Genomic DNA, 18,241 nt, shown 5'->3' on the forward strand with positions numbered 1-18,241 from the left:
CTGGAGGTCCGCAGGTTGGAAACCACTGCCCTGTCCAAAGGCTAGGGGATAAGATGTCTGATCGCTGGGGTCCCCGCAATCTCCTGCAGCACCTGGTGTTCTAAACAAACACCGGGTTCCTGCGATAGTGTTCGTGATGTCACGGCCACACCCCATCCATTCATGTCTATGGGAGGGGGCGTGTCTAACAGGTATGTACACGGTAGGCTGCTGCTGTATGTTTTATGCTTTCTCCCACCTTCTCCGTAGAGAACTCCTCCTTCTGACATACTGAGAGTATGAATATTCATGAAGAGGGGGGAGGTGCTGACAGAAGGAGGCGAGGTTATCGGCCAGAGTGGGCGGGAGAAAGCATTGCACATACAGCAGCAGCCGTAGCTTCCGGTGCACATAAGAAGGAATTACAAGATGGCGCTTCATCCAGTAAAAAGGGTTAGAAACAGGAACAACTGCATCATCTACCTTTTATATTCAGATTAGTAAGGGTGACCCTGCTGTCAGTTTCCCTTTAAAAAGCACTAAGCTGCAGTACCAGACACAACCAATAAAGAAGAGTGGTGCTGTTTTTTGGTGGACAAAAGAGAGCCCCATTTCTAATCTTTGGCAACCTCTTGAAACTGCGTAACTTATATTCACTTTTAAGACCAATGTTTCAACTTGTGCCTCACCTAAGGCAGAAAAAACAGCCATGCCAAACCGGAAACCAGGCTTCGGCTGTCTTAGTCTAGCACCATCTTATAGTCCAAGACCACCCAATGACATGGTGTGAGCAGAGCTCCTGCGTCCACTGTCTCTTTATGATTTATGTTCATCTAGGGGGTCCGTAAATTTTTAGATTTTCTGTCCTTGAAAAAAAGTTCACAGTGGGATGTTATGGCAGACGGTGGGCACCGTGACTGCACCTCTTGTCTCTAGCTACTGTTAAATCCTGCGGCACCGCTTCCGGTGACAGTCCTCTGCTCCTGACGGGCAGCTGCTGTCTGAGTCGCTACAGCAGGAGGCGGCGGCTGCTGTGTCACTTTTGCGCTGTCTAGAAGGGTTGATTCCCATCTGTAATACCCAGCCCAGCTTGTTGCTCAGCACTTGTTTGAGACCTGGCGGGAGAGGTAAGGCCTCCAGAGAGTCTACACAGTCAGGAAGCAGCTGGCGTAAGCGGGCACAACACAGGTACTGGAGGGAGGTGCGGCAGCAACAGGACCGGATTACTTTCATGCTGCTCTTTGCAGCTGTCGAACAGACCATGGGGAAGAACTTCTTGTTCCGCAGCTGAGTGGCTGCTACACCTGAAAGGTAAGAGAAACATTTGTTGCAACCATTCTGTTCTAAGTAATGACCACAAAGATTTGGTAAACTTAACCCCACCCTAAATGTTGTTACATAATTTTTTTGCCTTTTTACATTAGCCCTCACAAAATCTAAAAACATTTTACTAGCAGCAGGTTTCCTTGCTGTGAGTTGCGCCATCATTCATTTTAGCCTCTCTGCTGGCAATCTGCAAATTGGCCACTATTGCGGACAGTCCAAAGACCCATACAAGTGAATGGCAACGTAACTTGCGGTGAATTTCCCGCGTGGGAACCTACCCTTAAGGGGGTACTCCGGTGGAAAACATTTTTTTTTTTTTTTTTTTTTTAAATCAACTGGTGCCAGAAAGTTTAACAGACTTGTAAATGACTTCTATTAAAAAATCTTAATCCGTCCAGTACTTTTTAGCAGCTGTATACTACAGAGGAAATTATTTTCTTTTTGAATTTCTTTTTTGTCTTGTCCACAGTGCTCTCTGCTGACACCTGATGCCCGTATCAGGAACTGTCCAGAGCAGGAGAAAATCACCATAGCAAACTGATCCTGCTCTGGACATTTCCTGACCCGGACAGAGGTGTCAGCAGAGAGCACTGTGGACAAGACAAAAAAGAAATTCAATGAGAAAAGAATTTCCTCTGTAGCATACAGCTGCTAAAAAGTACTGGAAGGGTAAAGAGTTTTTTAATAGATGTAATTTACAAATCTGTTTTAACTTTCTGGTATCAGTTAATTAAAAAAAAATAAAAAATAACGTTTTTCCCACTGGAGTACTCCTTTAAGATGCTCATAAATATATGAGCAAAGTTAACCAAACCTACTGACTTTGGCGGGACAGCCAGCCATCTCATGTACAGGGGGCGCCCTGACAGATGTAGGAGGAATCAAGCATGTTTAATTTTAACACTGGATCCTTATGTTTTTGAGGGAGATCGGCCACCTTCCTAGTTGTCTGGCATCTGGGAATGTGCCGAATGAAGCCTGTATGGAAACGGCTGTCAATCGAACAACTGTTTAGCAGCTATTGAAGGTGTGTGGCCACACGTCTACCCCCTCAACAGTAACCAGCATAGTATCCACCCCTCCCCCCTTACAGTGACAGACATAATGAAGGACAGCATTTTTTTACACTTCAAAGCACTCCAAGGGTGCTCTGCATTCAGCGTTACTCTGTTACATATGAATGGCTTCAGCTTTCCCTGCAATAGCAATCTAAACAAATCCCAGAGACAGGGACACTGTGGGGGCTGATCGGTGCTTTATGGCCTTGAAAGCGTACATCACAATTATAGTGTTAATCCAGTAGTACTGTATCATGGCCATATGGGTCGACCCTTTAGTATTACCCACAAATGGGATATCAATGCTTGCCATTGGGTCACATTCTGTTGGAAATCTGTTTGGGGGGGGATGTACGATGACTGTTAAAACCCTACTTACCAATACACTTTCTGTTCTTGTAGAACGTCAGCACTCCATGCCAGGTATCTAGGTGCACTCCAATGATTGAGCCTTGGCCAAAGCGGGTGGAGAAGCTGCTTTTGTCACCTTTGTGTTGGAGTAAGCCTAAAAGATGAAAAAAAAAAACCATCAGGCGTATTAAACTGTGTAGCCTTCCAAATAAATGCCAATCCATGTAAAACACCAGTGTTTCCAGAGTGTGCATCCAGGTGTTGCAAAACTACAACTCCCAGCATGCCCGGACAGCCTTTGGCTGTCCGGGCATGCTGGGAGTTGTAGTTTTGCAACAGCTTGAGACACACTGGTTGGGAAACAGTATAATAGACAGAAGAGCTCCTGATTTAGTGGCTCTCTTCCTGGGCACATAGAGAGGTCCCCTCTAAGGGTGCATTCACACCACGTTTTTGCAATACAGTTCCCGTATCAGGTTTTTGATGAAAAACCTGATTCCTCAGAACCGGACTAAACTGTATCAAAACGTGTGTACAAATTTTAACCTGTATATGGTTCTAAAAATGATGTCCGGTTGCATCAGTTTTTTAAGAACAAAATCGTATACGTTTTTAACTTTTTCATTCCATTATGAATAAAGTTTCACTTGTTTGAAATTCCATGAAAAAAAAATATGTGCAAAGTCAAAAACCGTATGGTGCAAACCGTATGGAACCGTACGTACATACGGTTCCCATTGACTCCTATGGTAAAAAAAATATAATAAAATTTTAAAAAGAAGATACGGTTTAATACAGTTTTTCACCTAGACCAAAAACCATGGTAAGCTACAGTTTTGGGTACGGGAAAAAAAAATTAAAAAAAAGGCCAAAACCGTACAAGACGCAAAACGGATGCATCGCTTGGCATACAGTTTTCAGTGGAGCGTCAATGCATACGGTTTTCAATGGAGTGTGAATGCATATGATTTTCAATACCGTTCCGTACGGTTTTCACATTGACAACGTATATGGGAAATGTATTGCAAAAACGTGGTGGGAATGCAGCCTAATACTTCCTCCTCAGGACAACCTCCTACCCATAGAACTATAACATCACTATTACCTGTGTAGGAAAGACCCCAACTCTCAGCATCTTTCCCTAACAGACTGCAGAAGGTGTGTCGGTACTTGTCCAGGTTCACATCCGATGTTCCAATACCAACCATCTGAGAAAAGAAAGAGATTAAGTGACATGATGAACATTAATATAAGCAGGGCAGGTAGGGGAACAATGCTACAGGAGCTGACCAGGACATTTATATGACCCTAAGCCATGATGGGAGTTGTAGGTTTTCATCCACTGTAAAACAATAAATTAAAGACTGCTGTTCTTACCACAACTATAGGTATGTATAGGTGTAGCTATAACACAAATGTTTACATGGCCGAAAATGTGTGGAATGTCCACCTGGAAAACAGGGGCAGACATTCAGCACATTTGAATGTACGGGCAGGCACTAAGACCTCTTGGAAATGCGCAGTTTAATAGACAGCAATGCATTTCTAAATACTGGAATCGGGATTCCTGCTGCTGAAATTCTGCTGAGTGCAGAAGAATCCCATTGAAATCAATGGGACTCTGCTGCAGCGGAATATTCCTGTGGAATTCAGCTCGGAAGTTCCGCCGTGTGAACATGGCTTTATAGGAAACTTATAGGGGGAGATTTATTAAAGACTCTGTAGAGAAAGAGTGGTAAAGTTGCCCATAGTAAACAATCAGATTGCTTCTTTAATTTTTAAAGAAGCCTCTGTAAAATGAAAGGAGTAGTGCAGTGAAATATAACATCCCCTATCCTATGGGATACATAGAGGGGGCGTGTGGGCCATCGCTCAGTGTTGTCGGGACCCCCCCCCCCCCGCGATCTATAACTTATCCCCTATCCAAAGGATGGGGCATAAGTTATATTTTACTACAGAACTCCTTGCTATGGGCAACTGCACCACTTTTTCCCTACACAGGTTTTGATAAATCGCCCCCATGGAGATGAATAACTAGGGTCACATTTGTTGTAATTGCTGTGGATTTTCAGTGCATAATTCTGCAACCATGTATACAATGTGTGCTATGGATTTTCAAAACTACACTCTCTCTATACGTGGCATAGAGCAATGGAAAAGGTGAGATCTGCATGTAACAACTTTCGAAACTTAATCTGAGGGGAGCAGAGGATCCCCTGTTATAGCATTCCGTAGGGGTCCCAGTAGTGGCACATTTATCATCTAAACTATGGATAAGTAGGAGAGCCACATTAAAGGGTTCCGAACGCTGGAGTCGGGAGCTCGTGACGTCATAGCCCCATGTCCTCATGATGTCACGCCCCCTCAATGCAAGCCTATGGGAGGGGGCGTGACGGCTGTCACGCCCCCTCCCATAGACTTGCATTGAGGGGGCGGGGCCATGATGTCACGAGCTCCCAGCTCCAGCGTTGGAACTGTTTGTTCCAAACGCTGAGCAGCGGAGTACCCGTTTAATGTGGCTCTCCTACCTATCCATACCTATCACGAGCTCCCGGCGCCGGCTCCAGCGTTCGGAACAGTTTGTTCCAAACACTGAGCAGCGGAGTACCCCTTTAAGTACAGACTGTTTTGCTCATAAGAAGGGAAATGCCCCCATCTTTCCTCCTTGCTACTAAGTAAATGCAACTACTCTATTAAGGTTTATTTGGTGACTGCTAACACAGAAGTCCAGAGTTTCCAAACCAGTGTGCCTCCAGCTGTTGCAAAGCTACAACTTCTAGCATGATGGGAGCAGAGTACACACCATATCTGTGCCATAGACAGGCGAGGTCATCTTGATCTCCCAGAAGTGCTGCCCTTCACCGAGCACCTTGTTGCCTCGAATGGCAGCTGTGCCGCAGCTGTACTCCATGTGGAAGCTGACTTTCCGGTTGTCGCAGCTCAGCAACGTAGCAGTGGATTTACTGCAGTCGTCCCAAACCCAGTCAAAATCTGCAAGGAAAGAAGAAGAAAAAAAAAAAAAAAAAAGTGTAAGAAGGAGTCTGAGTGCCCCATTGCAGAGCTGCGGGCTAATGTCTTACAGTCATCTTCCTCCCCACACTGGCAGCTCTTGATCTGGTGGAAGGTGTGCAGGCTGGAGCAGAAGGCATCGTTCTGGCTGTCGCAGCTACAGTATGATTCGCCCGTCACAGGCACCGCGCTGGGGATGGATGGAGGCAAGTGGAGGAGCTCGATCTCAGAGTCGCTGTTACTGTGCTGTGAGAGACAAGAAATTGGAAGGTAAGAAGCGATCCTAATGCATATATTACTTAAAGGGGTACTCCACTAGAAAATATTTTTTTTTCTAAATCAACTGGTGCCAGAAAGTTAATAGAAGTAATTTACAAATCTGTTTAAGTCTTAATCCTTCCAGTACTTAGCTATTACATGCTCCACAGGAAGTTCTTTTCTTTTTTTAATTTCCTTTCTGTCTGACCACAGTGCTCTCTGCTGACACCTCTGTACAATTTAGGAACTGTCCAGGGTAGAAGCAAATCCCCATAGCGAACCTCTCCTGTTCTGGACCGTTCCTGACATGGACAGAGGTGTCAGCAGAGAGCACTGTGGTCAGACAGAAAGGAAATTCGAAAAGAAAAGAACTTCCTGTGGATCATACAGTAGCTGATAAGTACTGGAAAGATTACGTTTTTTTTTTTTTTTTTTAATAGAAGTTATTTACAAATCTGTTTAACTTTCTGGCGCCAGTTGATTAAAAAAAAGAAAAAGTTTTACCACCGGAGTACCCCTTAAGTCCTGGCTACTGAAAGCAGCCACTACTCCCAGACTTTATAGATCTCAGCTCCTGAGTCCCCTAGTGGGTACAGGGCATAAATGCATGTCCTGCATCTTTAGGCTTTATACAGTCCTAATATGAAGTCTAGAGGTGCTAGGGATAACCAAGGACAACCATCAGCAAATGGCTTAGAAAGATAATAAACAGTATCCTGCACTCGCCGCTAGAATTGCGACTCAAAGCTCCTACATGGAGTAACCGGCGGACCTGGCTTTCAGACATGCGTCGCCTCTGAGCGCCCCACACGCATCTGAAAGCCAGGTCCGCTGGTTACACCATGTAGGAGCTGGAGTAACAAGCCTGTACCAGCAAGTTTGTGCGGGTGACACTGATGACAGATTCCCTTTAACCCCTTAACGACGCAGGACGTAAATGTACGTCCTGGTGAGCTGGTACTTAACGCACCAGGACGTACATTTACGTCCTATGCATAACCGCGAGCATCGGAACGATGCTCGCGGTTATGCATTGGATGTAAGTGTACGTCCTGGTGCGTTAAGTACCAGCTCACCAGGACGTACATTTAGCAGCCAGGGACCCACCCGTAATGGCGGACATCCGCGATCGCGTGGATGTCCGCCATTAACCCCTCAGATGCCGTGATCAATACAGATCACGGCATCTGCAGCTTTGCGGTACTTTGAATGGATGATCGGATCGCCCGCAGCGCTGCCGCAGCAATCCGATCGTCCAGCATGGCAGCCGGAGGTCTCCTCCCCTGCCTCCGCTGCCTTCCACGGGTCTTCTGCTCTGGTCTGCAATCGAGCAGACCAGAGCAGAAGATGACCGATAATACTGATCAGTGCTATGTCCTATACATAGCACTGAACAGTATTAGTAATCGAATGATTGATATAAATAGTCCCCTATGAGGACTATTAAAAGTGTAAAAATAAGTTAAAAAAAAGTTAATAAAAGTAAAAATGTGAAAAACACCCTCCCCCAATAAAAACATAAATTGTCCCATTTTCCCTATTTCACCCCCAAAAAGTGTAAACATTTTATTCAAAAAAAAATAAAAGTATTAAAAGTTTTATATAAGCAAATATGGTATCAATAAGAAGTACAGATCACGGCGCAAAAAATGAGCCCTCATACCGCCGCTTATACGGAAAAATTGAAAAGTTATAGGTCTTCAAAATAGGGGGATTTTAAACGTAGTAATTTGGTTAAAAAGTTTGTAAATTTTTTTTTTTTTTTTTAAGCACAACAGTAATAGAAAAGTATCATGGGTATCATTTTATTCGTATTGACCCAAAGAATAAAGAACACATGTCATTTTGACCATAAATTGTACGGCGTGAGAACAAAACCTTCCAAAATTTGCAAAATTGCGGTTTTCTTTTTAATTTCCCCACACAAATAGTATTTTTTTGGTTGCGCTATACACTTTATACAACGGACAACTGGTTGCGCAAAAAAGCCCTCATACTAGTCTGTGGATAAAAATATAAAAGTTATGATTTTTTGAAGGCAAGGAGTAAAAAACGAAAACTTAGAAATAAAACTTTCTGAGTCCTTAAGGCCCAAATGGGCTGAGTCCTTAAGGGGTTAAGGGTGCGTTCACACTGAGGAATTCAACAGGAATAATTTTGGTCAGAAAATTCTTCCATTCTGTCATTTTATCCATCAACTGGAACTGGAGCGGAATTTCCACGTCAAAATAAAGAGGAATAAAGGAAGAGGCTATTCAATGATACTTTTCTGGATTCTGCTTGAATTCTGCGTGAAAACGATGTCGGGCGGAAACATTTTTTACCATTGACTTCTATTTGATTCTGCTGGCGGATTCCGTTTGAAGAATGAAAAAGGAGATTTTTTAAGAATTACCGTAAAATCTCTTTCTCAGAGGATCCATTGGGGGACACAGACAGTGGGTGTATCTTGCTGTCTCTAGGAGGTGACACTGGCAACAAAAACAGTTGGCTCCTCCCAGCAGGATATACCCGCCTTCAGGCTCTGAGGTAGTCAGTTTAAGTTCCAGAGCAATAGGAGACCAATAGGTCAAAGAAAGACCCAAAAACTGTCCGAGAACCAGAAGAAAAAACATAACTGAACACACCCTCGGACAGAGAACCAAAGGAAAAAAAAAACCAAAAAGGGCGGGAGCTGTGTCACCGTAAAATCTCTTTCTTGAAGGATCCATTGAGGGACACAGCTCCCGCCCTTTTTGGGGTTTTTTCCTTTGGTTCTCTGTCCGAGGGTGTGTTCAGTTATGTTTTTTCTTCTGGTTCTCGGACAGTTTTTGGGTCTTTCTTTGACCTATTGGTCTCCTCCTATTGCTCTGGAACTTAAACTGACTACCTCAGAGCCTGAAGGCGGATATATCCTGCTGGGAGGAGCCAACTGTTTTTGTTGCCATAGTGTCACCTCCTAGAGACAGCAAGATACACCCACTGTCTGTGTCCCCCAATGGATCCTTTGAGAAAGAGAGAAAAGGAGATTTTTTAACACTTACCGTAAAATCTATCGGCTCCATTGGGGGACACAGACAGTGGGACGTACCAAAGCCGTCCCTTGGGTGGGCAGATAAGTAATCAGGCAGACGGCCGATCCACTGCCGCCTGCAACACCTTACGCCCCTGGGAAGCATCAGCCGATGCGAAAGTATGAACCCGATAAAACCTCGAGAATGTGTGCAAAGACGACCAAGTAGCCGCCTTGCAAATCTGCGAGGCCGAGGCTCTATTTTGGAGAGCCCAGGATCCCCCAACAGAACGAGTGGAATGAGCCACAACCCTGAAAGGAGGAATCTTCCCCTTACAGCGATAGGCTTCCGAAATGGCAGACCGAATCCACCTAGAAATGGTGGCCTTGGAAGCAGGTTGTCCCTTGCGACGACCTTCCGTCAGGACGAAAAAGGAATCACACTGACGAAAGGAAGATGTGACTGAGAGATAAGACCGAACAGCCCGAACCACGTCCAGCTTGTGCAGTAAGCGCTCCCTAGGATGAGAAGGAGCCGGGCAAAATGACAGGAGGACAATATCCTCATTGAGATGAAAAGCCGAGACCACCTTAGGTAAAAAGGAAGGGTCTGGCCGGAAAACAAACCTTGTCCTGGTGAATCATCAGAAACTGAGAACGGCAGGAAAGGGCTGCCAATTCAGACACCCTCCGGATGGAGGTGATAGCCACCGGAAACGCCACTTTCCAAAAAAGGAGGCGGAGAGACACTTCTCTAAGGGACTCAAAGGGTGCACCCTGGAGGGCACTCAGGGCCAAATTCAAGTCCCAAGGGGGAGAAGGTGACCGATAAGGAGGAACAGCGTGCGCCACTCCTTGTAGGAAGGTCCGGACATGAGGAATAGAAGCCAGGGGCCGCTGGAAAAGAACAGTAAGGGCCGAAACCTGACCCTTAAGAGAACTGAGAGACAACCCCAGTTCCAACCCCGACTGCAAAAAGGAGAGAAGACGGGGGACCGAGAAGGTCACCGGGGAGAAGTCCTGTGCTTCACACCAACTAAAATAAGACCGCCAAGTACGGTGGTAAATCCTTGCAGAGGAGGGCTTACGAGCCTTGAGCATGGTGCGAATGACATGGGAAGAGAACCCGCGGGCCCTCAAAACCGCGGTCTCAACCGCCATGCCGTCAAATGCAGTGACTGTAAATTGGGGGAAGCAAAGGGGACTCTGGGAGAGCAGGTCCGGACGGAGCAGAAGGCGCAGTGGAGAGTCGTCCAGGAGCCTGACTACATCGGCGTACCACGACCTTCGGGGCCAATCTGGAGCTACCAGAATGGCGGGGACGCCCTCTGCCTTGAGCTTCCTTAGCACCCTGGGAAGAAGGGGAAGAGGAGGGAACAGATAGGGTAGGGTAAACCCCACCCAAGGAATCACTAGGGCATCCACGGCCAGAGCCTGAGGGTCCCAGGACTTGGACACAAACGGAAGGATCTTCCGATTGTGCCGGGACGCGAAGAGGTCCATGTCCGGAATGCCCCAGAGGTCGCAGAGGTGCGCGAAGACCTCTGGATGTAGAGACCACTCGCTGGGGTCGGGAGAGGACCGACTGAGGAAGTCTGCTTCCCAGTTGAGCACCCCCGGGATGTGAATCGCCGAGATGGCCGGAACCTTGCTCTCCGCCCAGGAGAGAATCTTGGTCACCTCGGCCATGGCTGCCGAGCTGTGAGTGCCGTCCTGACTATTTATGTACGCCACGGCTGTGGCATTGTCCGACTGAATGCGGACAGGACGGAACTGAAGATGGGACTCCCAATAAAGTAGACAAAGAAGAATCACCCGTAATTCCAATATGTTTATCGGAAGAAGGGTCTCTCGGGGAGACCAGAGTCCCTGAACCGTCCAATCCCTGAAAATGCCGCCCCAGCCCAACAGGCTGGCATCCGTTGTAACAACCTGCTAGTGATGGGGAAGAAACTACCACCCTTGGAGAAGAAGGGGGAGCGGAGCCACCAGAGCAGAGACTGACTGACCCTGCGGGGGAGAACAATCTGACGATCGAGGGACAGAGGAGACCTGTTCCACCGAGAAAGAATCGCCAGTTGGAGGGGACGGTAATGAAACTGGGCAAAAGGTACGGCCTCCATAGTTGCCACCATCCGAACCAGGACTTCCATACAAGTGCGAATGGAGACTGATACCTGGGTCCGAAGGGAGCGGATCCCCGACTGGAGCGCCAGACGTTTGTCCGGCGGAAGGCGAATTCGGGCAGAGGCCGTGTCGAAGAGAAGTCCCAGAAAGGTTTGAGACTGGGTAGGACGGAGGACTGACTTGTCCTGGTTGATCATCCACCCAAAGCGAGCCAGAGTGTGGAAAGTGATGTCCAGATTCTCCAGAGTCTGGGCCCTGGTTGGAGCCTTGATGAGAAGGTCGTCCAGGTAGGGTATCACAGAAATTCCCCTCGACCGTAACAGGCCCATCACCGGCGCAAGGACCTTTGTAAAGACCCGAGGAGCCGTGGCTAGACCGAAGGGGGAGAGGTACAAATTGAAAGTGCCCCTCCGGAACCGCAAAGCGGAGGTACCGATGATGGCCCGGAAATATTGGCACATGGAGGTAGGCATCCTTGATGTCCACCAATGAGAGGAACTCCCCTTGTTCCAGGGACGCCACTACCGAACGGAGGGATTCCATTCGGAAGTGGTGGATGAGAAGATGAAGATTGAGACGCTTGAGGTCCAAAATTGGATGCACAGAACAGTCCTTCTTGGGGACCACAAAAAGATTTGAATAGAAACCTTGAAAACGTTCCCCTGAAGGAACAGGAACAATAACCCCCTGGAGAAGCAGAGACTGGAGAGCCGCTCGAAACTGCTTCGCCAGAGGAGGAGACCGGGGGGCCCGGGATCGAAAAAAAGCGATCCCTCGGAAGGGATGCAAATTCGATCCGGTAACCGTTGGACACTACGTCCCTGACCCAAGAGTCTTGAATGTGAGGTCCAAATGTCTCGAAAAAGTAAGAGACAACCTCCCATCCGAGAAGAAACCACGGGTGGGAGCCTCACTTCATGCAGAAGTGGGCTTGCGGTTGCCTGATTTGGGCACAAAACAGCCGGACCGGTTGGAGTCCGACTTCCAAGACGGGCGAGCCTTCTTGTCCCACGAGGGCGTCTGCCCGGATCCCTTGTTGGAGCTGGAGGTCCGAAAGGACCGAAAGGAAAAGGCCTTCCTTTGGGAAGTAGAGCGAACCTTATTCTGAGGTAACAAGGAACTCTTACCTCCCGTTACCTCGGAGATAATCTCATCAAGGCGTTTGCCAAAAAGACGGCCACCCGTAAAGGGAAGCTCAGTGAGTGATCTTTGGAAGCGGCATCCACCTTTCAAGCTTTAAGCCACATAGAGCGGCGGAGGGCCACTAGATGACCCACAGCATAGGCAGAACAAGGGGCTGCCTGCATGGAAGCTGCACACAGAAAATCCCCGGCTTTAGAGCATTGGAGAGCCAAAGCAGATAGATCCTCCGGGGGGGATCCAGCTAAGATATCCTGACGGACCTTTTGGCACCACTCTGACAGGCCCTTGGACACCCATGTGGAGGCGAAGATGGGAAGAAGAGAAGAGCCCGTAGCTTCTGTGGCAAACTTCGCTAAGGATTCTACCTTCTTGGCCGTGGGGTCTTTGAAGGCAGCGGCATCTGCCAGAGGCAGTGTAGTCGCCTTATTGATCCGGGAAACTGGCGGGTGGTAGGAGAAACCACCACTGAGGGAGGAGAAAGCACCTAAGTGACAAAGACCTTCTCAAATGGATGACGATTATGAATTGTCTTGATTCCCGGGAACCTCTTGTCTGGATGTTTCCATGCGGTCTCCAGAATGTCGTCAAAGTCAGCGTGAGAGCTGAACTTCTGAGGTGCTGGCTTAGCACGGTGAAAGGATACTCCTGGATTGACATACGAAGATCCTGGGTCCTCTAAGTGAAAGGTGTCTCTCAGGGCTGTAACCAAAGAGTTAACCGTTGCAACTGAGTCCGGGCGGTCCTCAGAGTCAGATGCCGGCTCGGAAGCCTTATCCACTAATTCGCCAGGGGAATGAGAATGGGTAGAGGCAGTCGTGGAGGGGGGCAACTCTGACCAAGAACGCGGCTCTGGCATGGCAGAGCGGCGACTCTGAGAACGTCCTCTGGAGGAATGACGTTTGTGCCCGGATGACCGGGGGGGCGGGACCCACGAGGGGAACGCTCACGTTTACTTGAAGACTCATTGGAAGAGTCAGACGAGCCACCCCTAGGACGCTTGTGAGAGCGTGAGAAATGTGGAGACGAGAAGCGAGCCCTTCCAGAGGTCCTGCGCAGGGAAGACCCGTTCAAGGCGGACACCACTTCCCGGGAGGCCTCAGCCACCGAGCGGGTGACTTTGTTCAAGTCTGCCATATACTGGGTCAGGGAAGAAACCCAGGCTGGGGAAGCGGCTGGATCCACCGGGACCGAAGGGGCATCCGGGGGTACCAGGGGGCCTGGGGGAGCAGTGGAGCAGGCAGGACAAGTGGGCTCAGCAGAGCCAGACATCTTGGTATTACAGTGCTTACAGATATAGTAAGTCACTGAAGTTCCAGGTGTCTGTTTAGAAGGAGGAACAACTCTGGGTATGGACATAATGAGGGAAAAGAATGGAGATAGGAACTTTCTCACCCTAGTCTGTGTCCCCTGTCAGCTGCAGTGAGGAGACTCGCTCTGTGCAGCTAGAGAGAGAGAAAAAGGCCAGCCAATAGGAAGAGAGGGGCGTGCCTGAAGCAAGGCACTAAGTAAATGGCCCTTTCCTACTGAAATTCGCGCCCACGGCGCTGATTGGAGGCAACTTCACGCCTCTGAGCTCTCCCAGCCCCGTGGGCGGAGCCACAGACCGGCCGGGAGAACTGTCATGGCGCCCGCTCCTTGCCCCGAGCGCACCTGCCGGCTAATAGCAGTGCCGCGGCAGTGAGCCGCTTATAAGGCTCTGCTGGCAAGAGAAACTAACCCGGGCTGAAAAGCGCCCGGCCCGGGACAGCGCCGCAGCTGACAGCCGCTGTGAGACAAGGTTAACACGCACATGCACACAAGTGAAGCGCCGGAATAAGGCACTATGGACGTGCACCCACACAAGTGCCCCCTATATGAAGCCCCTTTAGGTGCCACTGCTCCCCCAAAAATAAAGTGCAGCCTGTAATAAAGTGTAGCCCCTGTAAGTTAGCCCCAAAAAGAAAACTAAAGGGTGGGCCAAAACAGGGGGTCTCCAGCTGCTGCGAGTCCGTACCTGTGGAGAAAAAAGGGGAAGTACTTACCTCAGTCAGAAGAACTTACCTACTGGAGTCTTCAGTGAAGTCTTCAGTCAGCATTAGTTAACTGAATCACGCCTGGCTGCTATGCGCAAGCGAGGCGAGCAGAGAAATAGGGGGACCCGGACCCGTGATGTACCACCCAAGCGCTGACCGTTGGCGAGAGAGGGTTAACAGCGCATATACGCAATGTCTGTGCCCCCTCACTCGCAGTCCCTGAGTCCCCACCCGAAAACACAAAAGAAAAGGAATACAAAAACTTACACGTCCCTAACTAGGAAAACAAAAAAATTAGAAGACCTGGTCTGGAGCAATCCAGACAATGTCCACCTCCTTCAGACACTAAGCTTAAACTGATTGGCTCAGAGCCTGAAGGCGGGTATATCGTGCTGGGAGGAGCCAACTGTTTTTGTTACCATAGTGTCACCTCCTAGAGACAGCAAGATACACCCACTGTCTGTGTCCCCCAATGGAGCCGATAGAGAAATCTTCTTTCTTCAAGCGGAAAGGAATTCTGCGTTGGAATTCTGCAAGCGGAATTTCCGCAGTGTAAACAGGACAGCGGAAAAAATATTAAAGTCAATGGGCAGAGAAGATGTGCATTAATTTGAAGCGGAGTATTAAAGAGGAATTAGTGTGAACGCACCCTAAATGCATATGGACAAGGAGACCTGACTTCACACTGACGTTAAGGAGTGGGAACGGAATCTCCGCTCGCTGAATTCAACGAGCGGAGATTCAGACTGGCAGCCGGCGGCGGCATAAGGACCGCGTGGCACTGCGCCGTCACCACTGACTGCTATGCAGTGCTCGCGGACTTCCGTGCAAACAATGAACATATTCTTTCTTTGCGCAGAACAATTTCAGTGGCGGAATTTTCCACCGCTGAAATTCCACAGTGTGAACGGGTCTCGTGGAGACTCATTCGCACTAATGTTAAGTTCACACTGTGGAATTCCACACTCCGTAGTGTAAACATACTCTAAAGGGTTACGCCGCTGAACTCACCAGTCGCATCTTCTCATCTGAGCGCTCCGGCCCCCACCTTTGGAGGGGTGCTCGTGGTAAACAGGAGTGACAGCTTGCTCAACCATTGACTGGCTCAGACAGGACCCCATTGGCGGAGTGTGCCGTCACTCCTGTTTACTGGGAGCGTATCTACCACTGCAAAAGCGAAAACCTCTTCAACCACACTAATTATTGAAAAATGTACATGCAAAATATTTGCACAATTCATCCTGGAGAAAAAATTTGCAACAAATTAACACAAAAAAAAAACAGGGTCAAACTAATGATAATGTTTTGATTCCTCCCCATTTTCAAGGTCTCTGCTTGCTGTCAGTGAATGTAAACACTCAGAGGTTAAAAACGTGTACAGACCTAATAGGAAGATTTACTTTCAATTGTATCTCTCTCGTCCGGGTCATTAAACTGTATGTATTCAGGGTAAATCAATTGTATCTAGCCCGGGTAATCTTTTGTAAACCAAACTGCTTGGACTTCAGAATGAAACATTTGACCTATTTATCTTGTTTATTGTCTAAACATGATGCAATTGTAACACGGTATCAGCATCTGGGCATTATCGTTACAATACTATAACATTATCCTGCAGGTCCCACTACAGAGAGACCATCTTCTCTATTCTGACCCTATATTTTTATTTGTCCCCCCCCCAAAAAAAAGTGTGTTTTAAAAGATGCATTTTTGTCATTACAAATCGCATGATTTAAGGATATCTATTGAAGAATGTAAGGCCATATTCACATGTCAGAATTTCCGTGCCATATTCCGCATTGGAATCCAGCATGGAGCTTCCCCTGCACCAGAGTCCCGTTGAATTTAACAGGATTCTGTGCACACTGCGAAATTTCCATGCCAGATGTTTCCGGCATTGAAATTGCGATTTCCATGTCCGCACAAAGAATGAACACATTCAATTTTTGTGCTGAGTCCGCACGGAATGCATAGCCGTCTATGAGACGATTCATTCCTGTGCGGACCAAGGGCTGTCATATTATGCCGGCACCCACACTACCTGGACTGTACGCACAGAAAGTCTCAGTGCACACATTTCAGCCTGTGAATAGAGCTTATGCCTGACAAAGATGTTTTTTCATTTATTTTACATATAAGGCCATATTTACACAGTGAAATTTCAGAGCAGAATCCAGTGGAAAAATTCAGCATGGAAATCATGTTGCAGCAAAGTCCCATTGTTTTCAATAGGATTCTGCTGCACAGTGCACAAAACGGAATTTCCGCTGAAAACATCTGGCACGGAAACACAAATTCCGGCCTCCATAGAAAGTATTGACACATCAAGCGGTCGTCGCACACTATGAAATTTATGCAAAAAGAAATTCCAAGTGGAGATTCTGATATAGTAGTCTCCCATTGCGTTTTATATTTCTGTTTAAAGGGGTACTCCGGTGAAAAACATTTTTTAAATCAAATCAACTGGTGCCAGAAAGTTAAACAGATTTCTAAATGACTTCTATTAAGAATCTTAATCCTTTCAGTACTTATCAGCTGTTATATGCTCCACAGGAAGTTCTTTTCTTTTTGAATTTCTTTTCTGCCTGACCACAGTGCTCTCTGCTGACACCTCTGTCCATTTTAGGAACTGTCCAGAGCAGGAGGTTTGCTATGGGGATTTGCTTCTACTCTGGACAGTTCCTAAAATGGACAGAGGTGTCAGCAGAGAGCACTGTGGTCAGACAGAAAGGAAATTCAAAAAGAAAGGAACTTCCTGTGCAGCATACAGCAGCTGATAAGTACTGGAAGGATTAAGATTTTTTAATAGAAGTAATTTACAAATCAGTTTAACTTTCTGGCACCAGTTGATGTAGAAAGAAATGTTTTCCGGTGGAGTACCCCTTTAACATCTGTGTGTCGCTGGGAAGGAGCCAGGAAGTCAGCAGATTGCCACAGGGGGCCTCATACTAATTAGCAACCAATCAGATGGCTTCTTTCATGTTTCAAAATCTTCCCCATAGAACTTAGTTCACTGTTCCTTAAAGGGGTACTCCCCTGGAAAACTTTTTTTTTATTATTATTATTTTTTTTTAATCAACTGGTGCCAGAAAGTTAAACAGATTTGTAAATTACTTCTGTTAAAAAAATCTTTACCCTTCCAGTAATTATTAGCAGCTGTATGCTACAGAGGAAATTCTTTTCTTTTCAAATTTCTTTTTTGTCTCTGCTGACACCTGTAGGAAAAAATCCCCATTGCAAACCTATGCTACTCTGGACAGTTCCTGACACGGACAGATGTGTCAGCCGAGAGCACTGTGGACAAGACAAAAAAGAAGAGTACTGGAAGGGTAAAGATTTAATAGAAGTTATTTACAAATCTGTTTAACTTTCTGGCTCCAGTTGATTTAATGGAAAAAAATATATATATTTTTTTCCACCAGAGTACCCCTTTAACCTGCGGCTCCCCAGATGTTGCTAAACTACATCATCATGATAGCTGGAGAGCGACAGGTTGGAGAGTACTGGGTTAATGGATTTTACCTGTCCGTCAGAATCATAGCCCCAGGCTTCATCTCCTGCTGGCAGCGACGGCGCCCGGGTGTCTTGGTCCCTGCGCACTCCACTCAATACAAATCGCCAGGCGCGGCTATTGCGGGGTCGGCGTGCCATATTACGCATTGACGTCTGTAAAAATAAAATAAAAAATACAGAAATTAGTCAAATCGAATCCATATTTTTTAATATATTTTTTGTATAAATTTCACACATTACAGCTCAAAATGGACAAAAAAAATGACTTTTTTCCCCCTAAATTTAAGAAGATCCGACCCCGAAGAAGGGTAAAGCAGTGGTCTCCAAAAGGTAGACTGTCAGCTGTTGCAAAACTACAACTCCCAGCATTCCTGGACAGCCAACGGATGTCCGGGAATGCTGGGAGTTTTAGTTTTGCAACAGCTGGAGGTCCTCAGTTTGGAGACCACTGTAACTGGAGTATGCTAGGTGGT

General features: G+C 47.2%; 1 protein-coding gene across 3 annotated transcripts in view; it reads right to left on the reverse strand.

Moving 5' to 3' along the window:
* SPSB3 (splA/ryanodine receptor domain and SOCS box containing 3) overlaps positions 1-18,241 on the reverse strand; it is a 26,572-nt gene continuing 8,331 nt past the window's right edge. For all 3 annotated transcript variants that reach the window (XM_056535099.1, XM_056535098.1, XM_056535096.1), the window contains exons 2-7: positions 17,778-17,921; positions 5,795-5,969; positions 5,518-5,705; positions 3,820-3,922; positions 2,743-2,868; positions 1-1,283 (exon numbers count right to left, since the gene is read on the reverse strand). In XM_056535099.1, the coding sequence (XP_056391074.1) occupies positions 922-1,283; positions 2,743-2,868; positions 3,820-3,922; positions 5,518-5,705; positions 5,795-5,969; positions 17,778-17,915 (1,092 nt within the window). In that variant the 5' untranslated portion in view covers positions 17,916-17,921 and the 3' untranslated portion in view covers positions 1-921. The remainder of the gene's footprint in view (positions 1,284-2,742; positions 2,869-3,819; positions 3,923-5,517; positions 5,706-5,794; positions 5,970-17,777; positions 17,922-18,241) is intronic.

This window comes from Hyla sarda, chromosome 8, assembly GCF_029499605.1.
Source record: "Hyla sarda isolate aHylSar1 chromosome 8, aHylSar1.hap1, whole genome shotgun sequence".
Lineage (NCBI taxonomy): Eukaryota > Metazoa > Chordata > Amphibia > Anura > Hylidae > Hyla > Hyla sarda.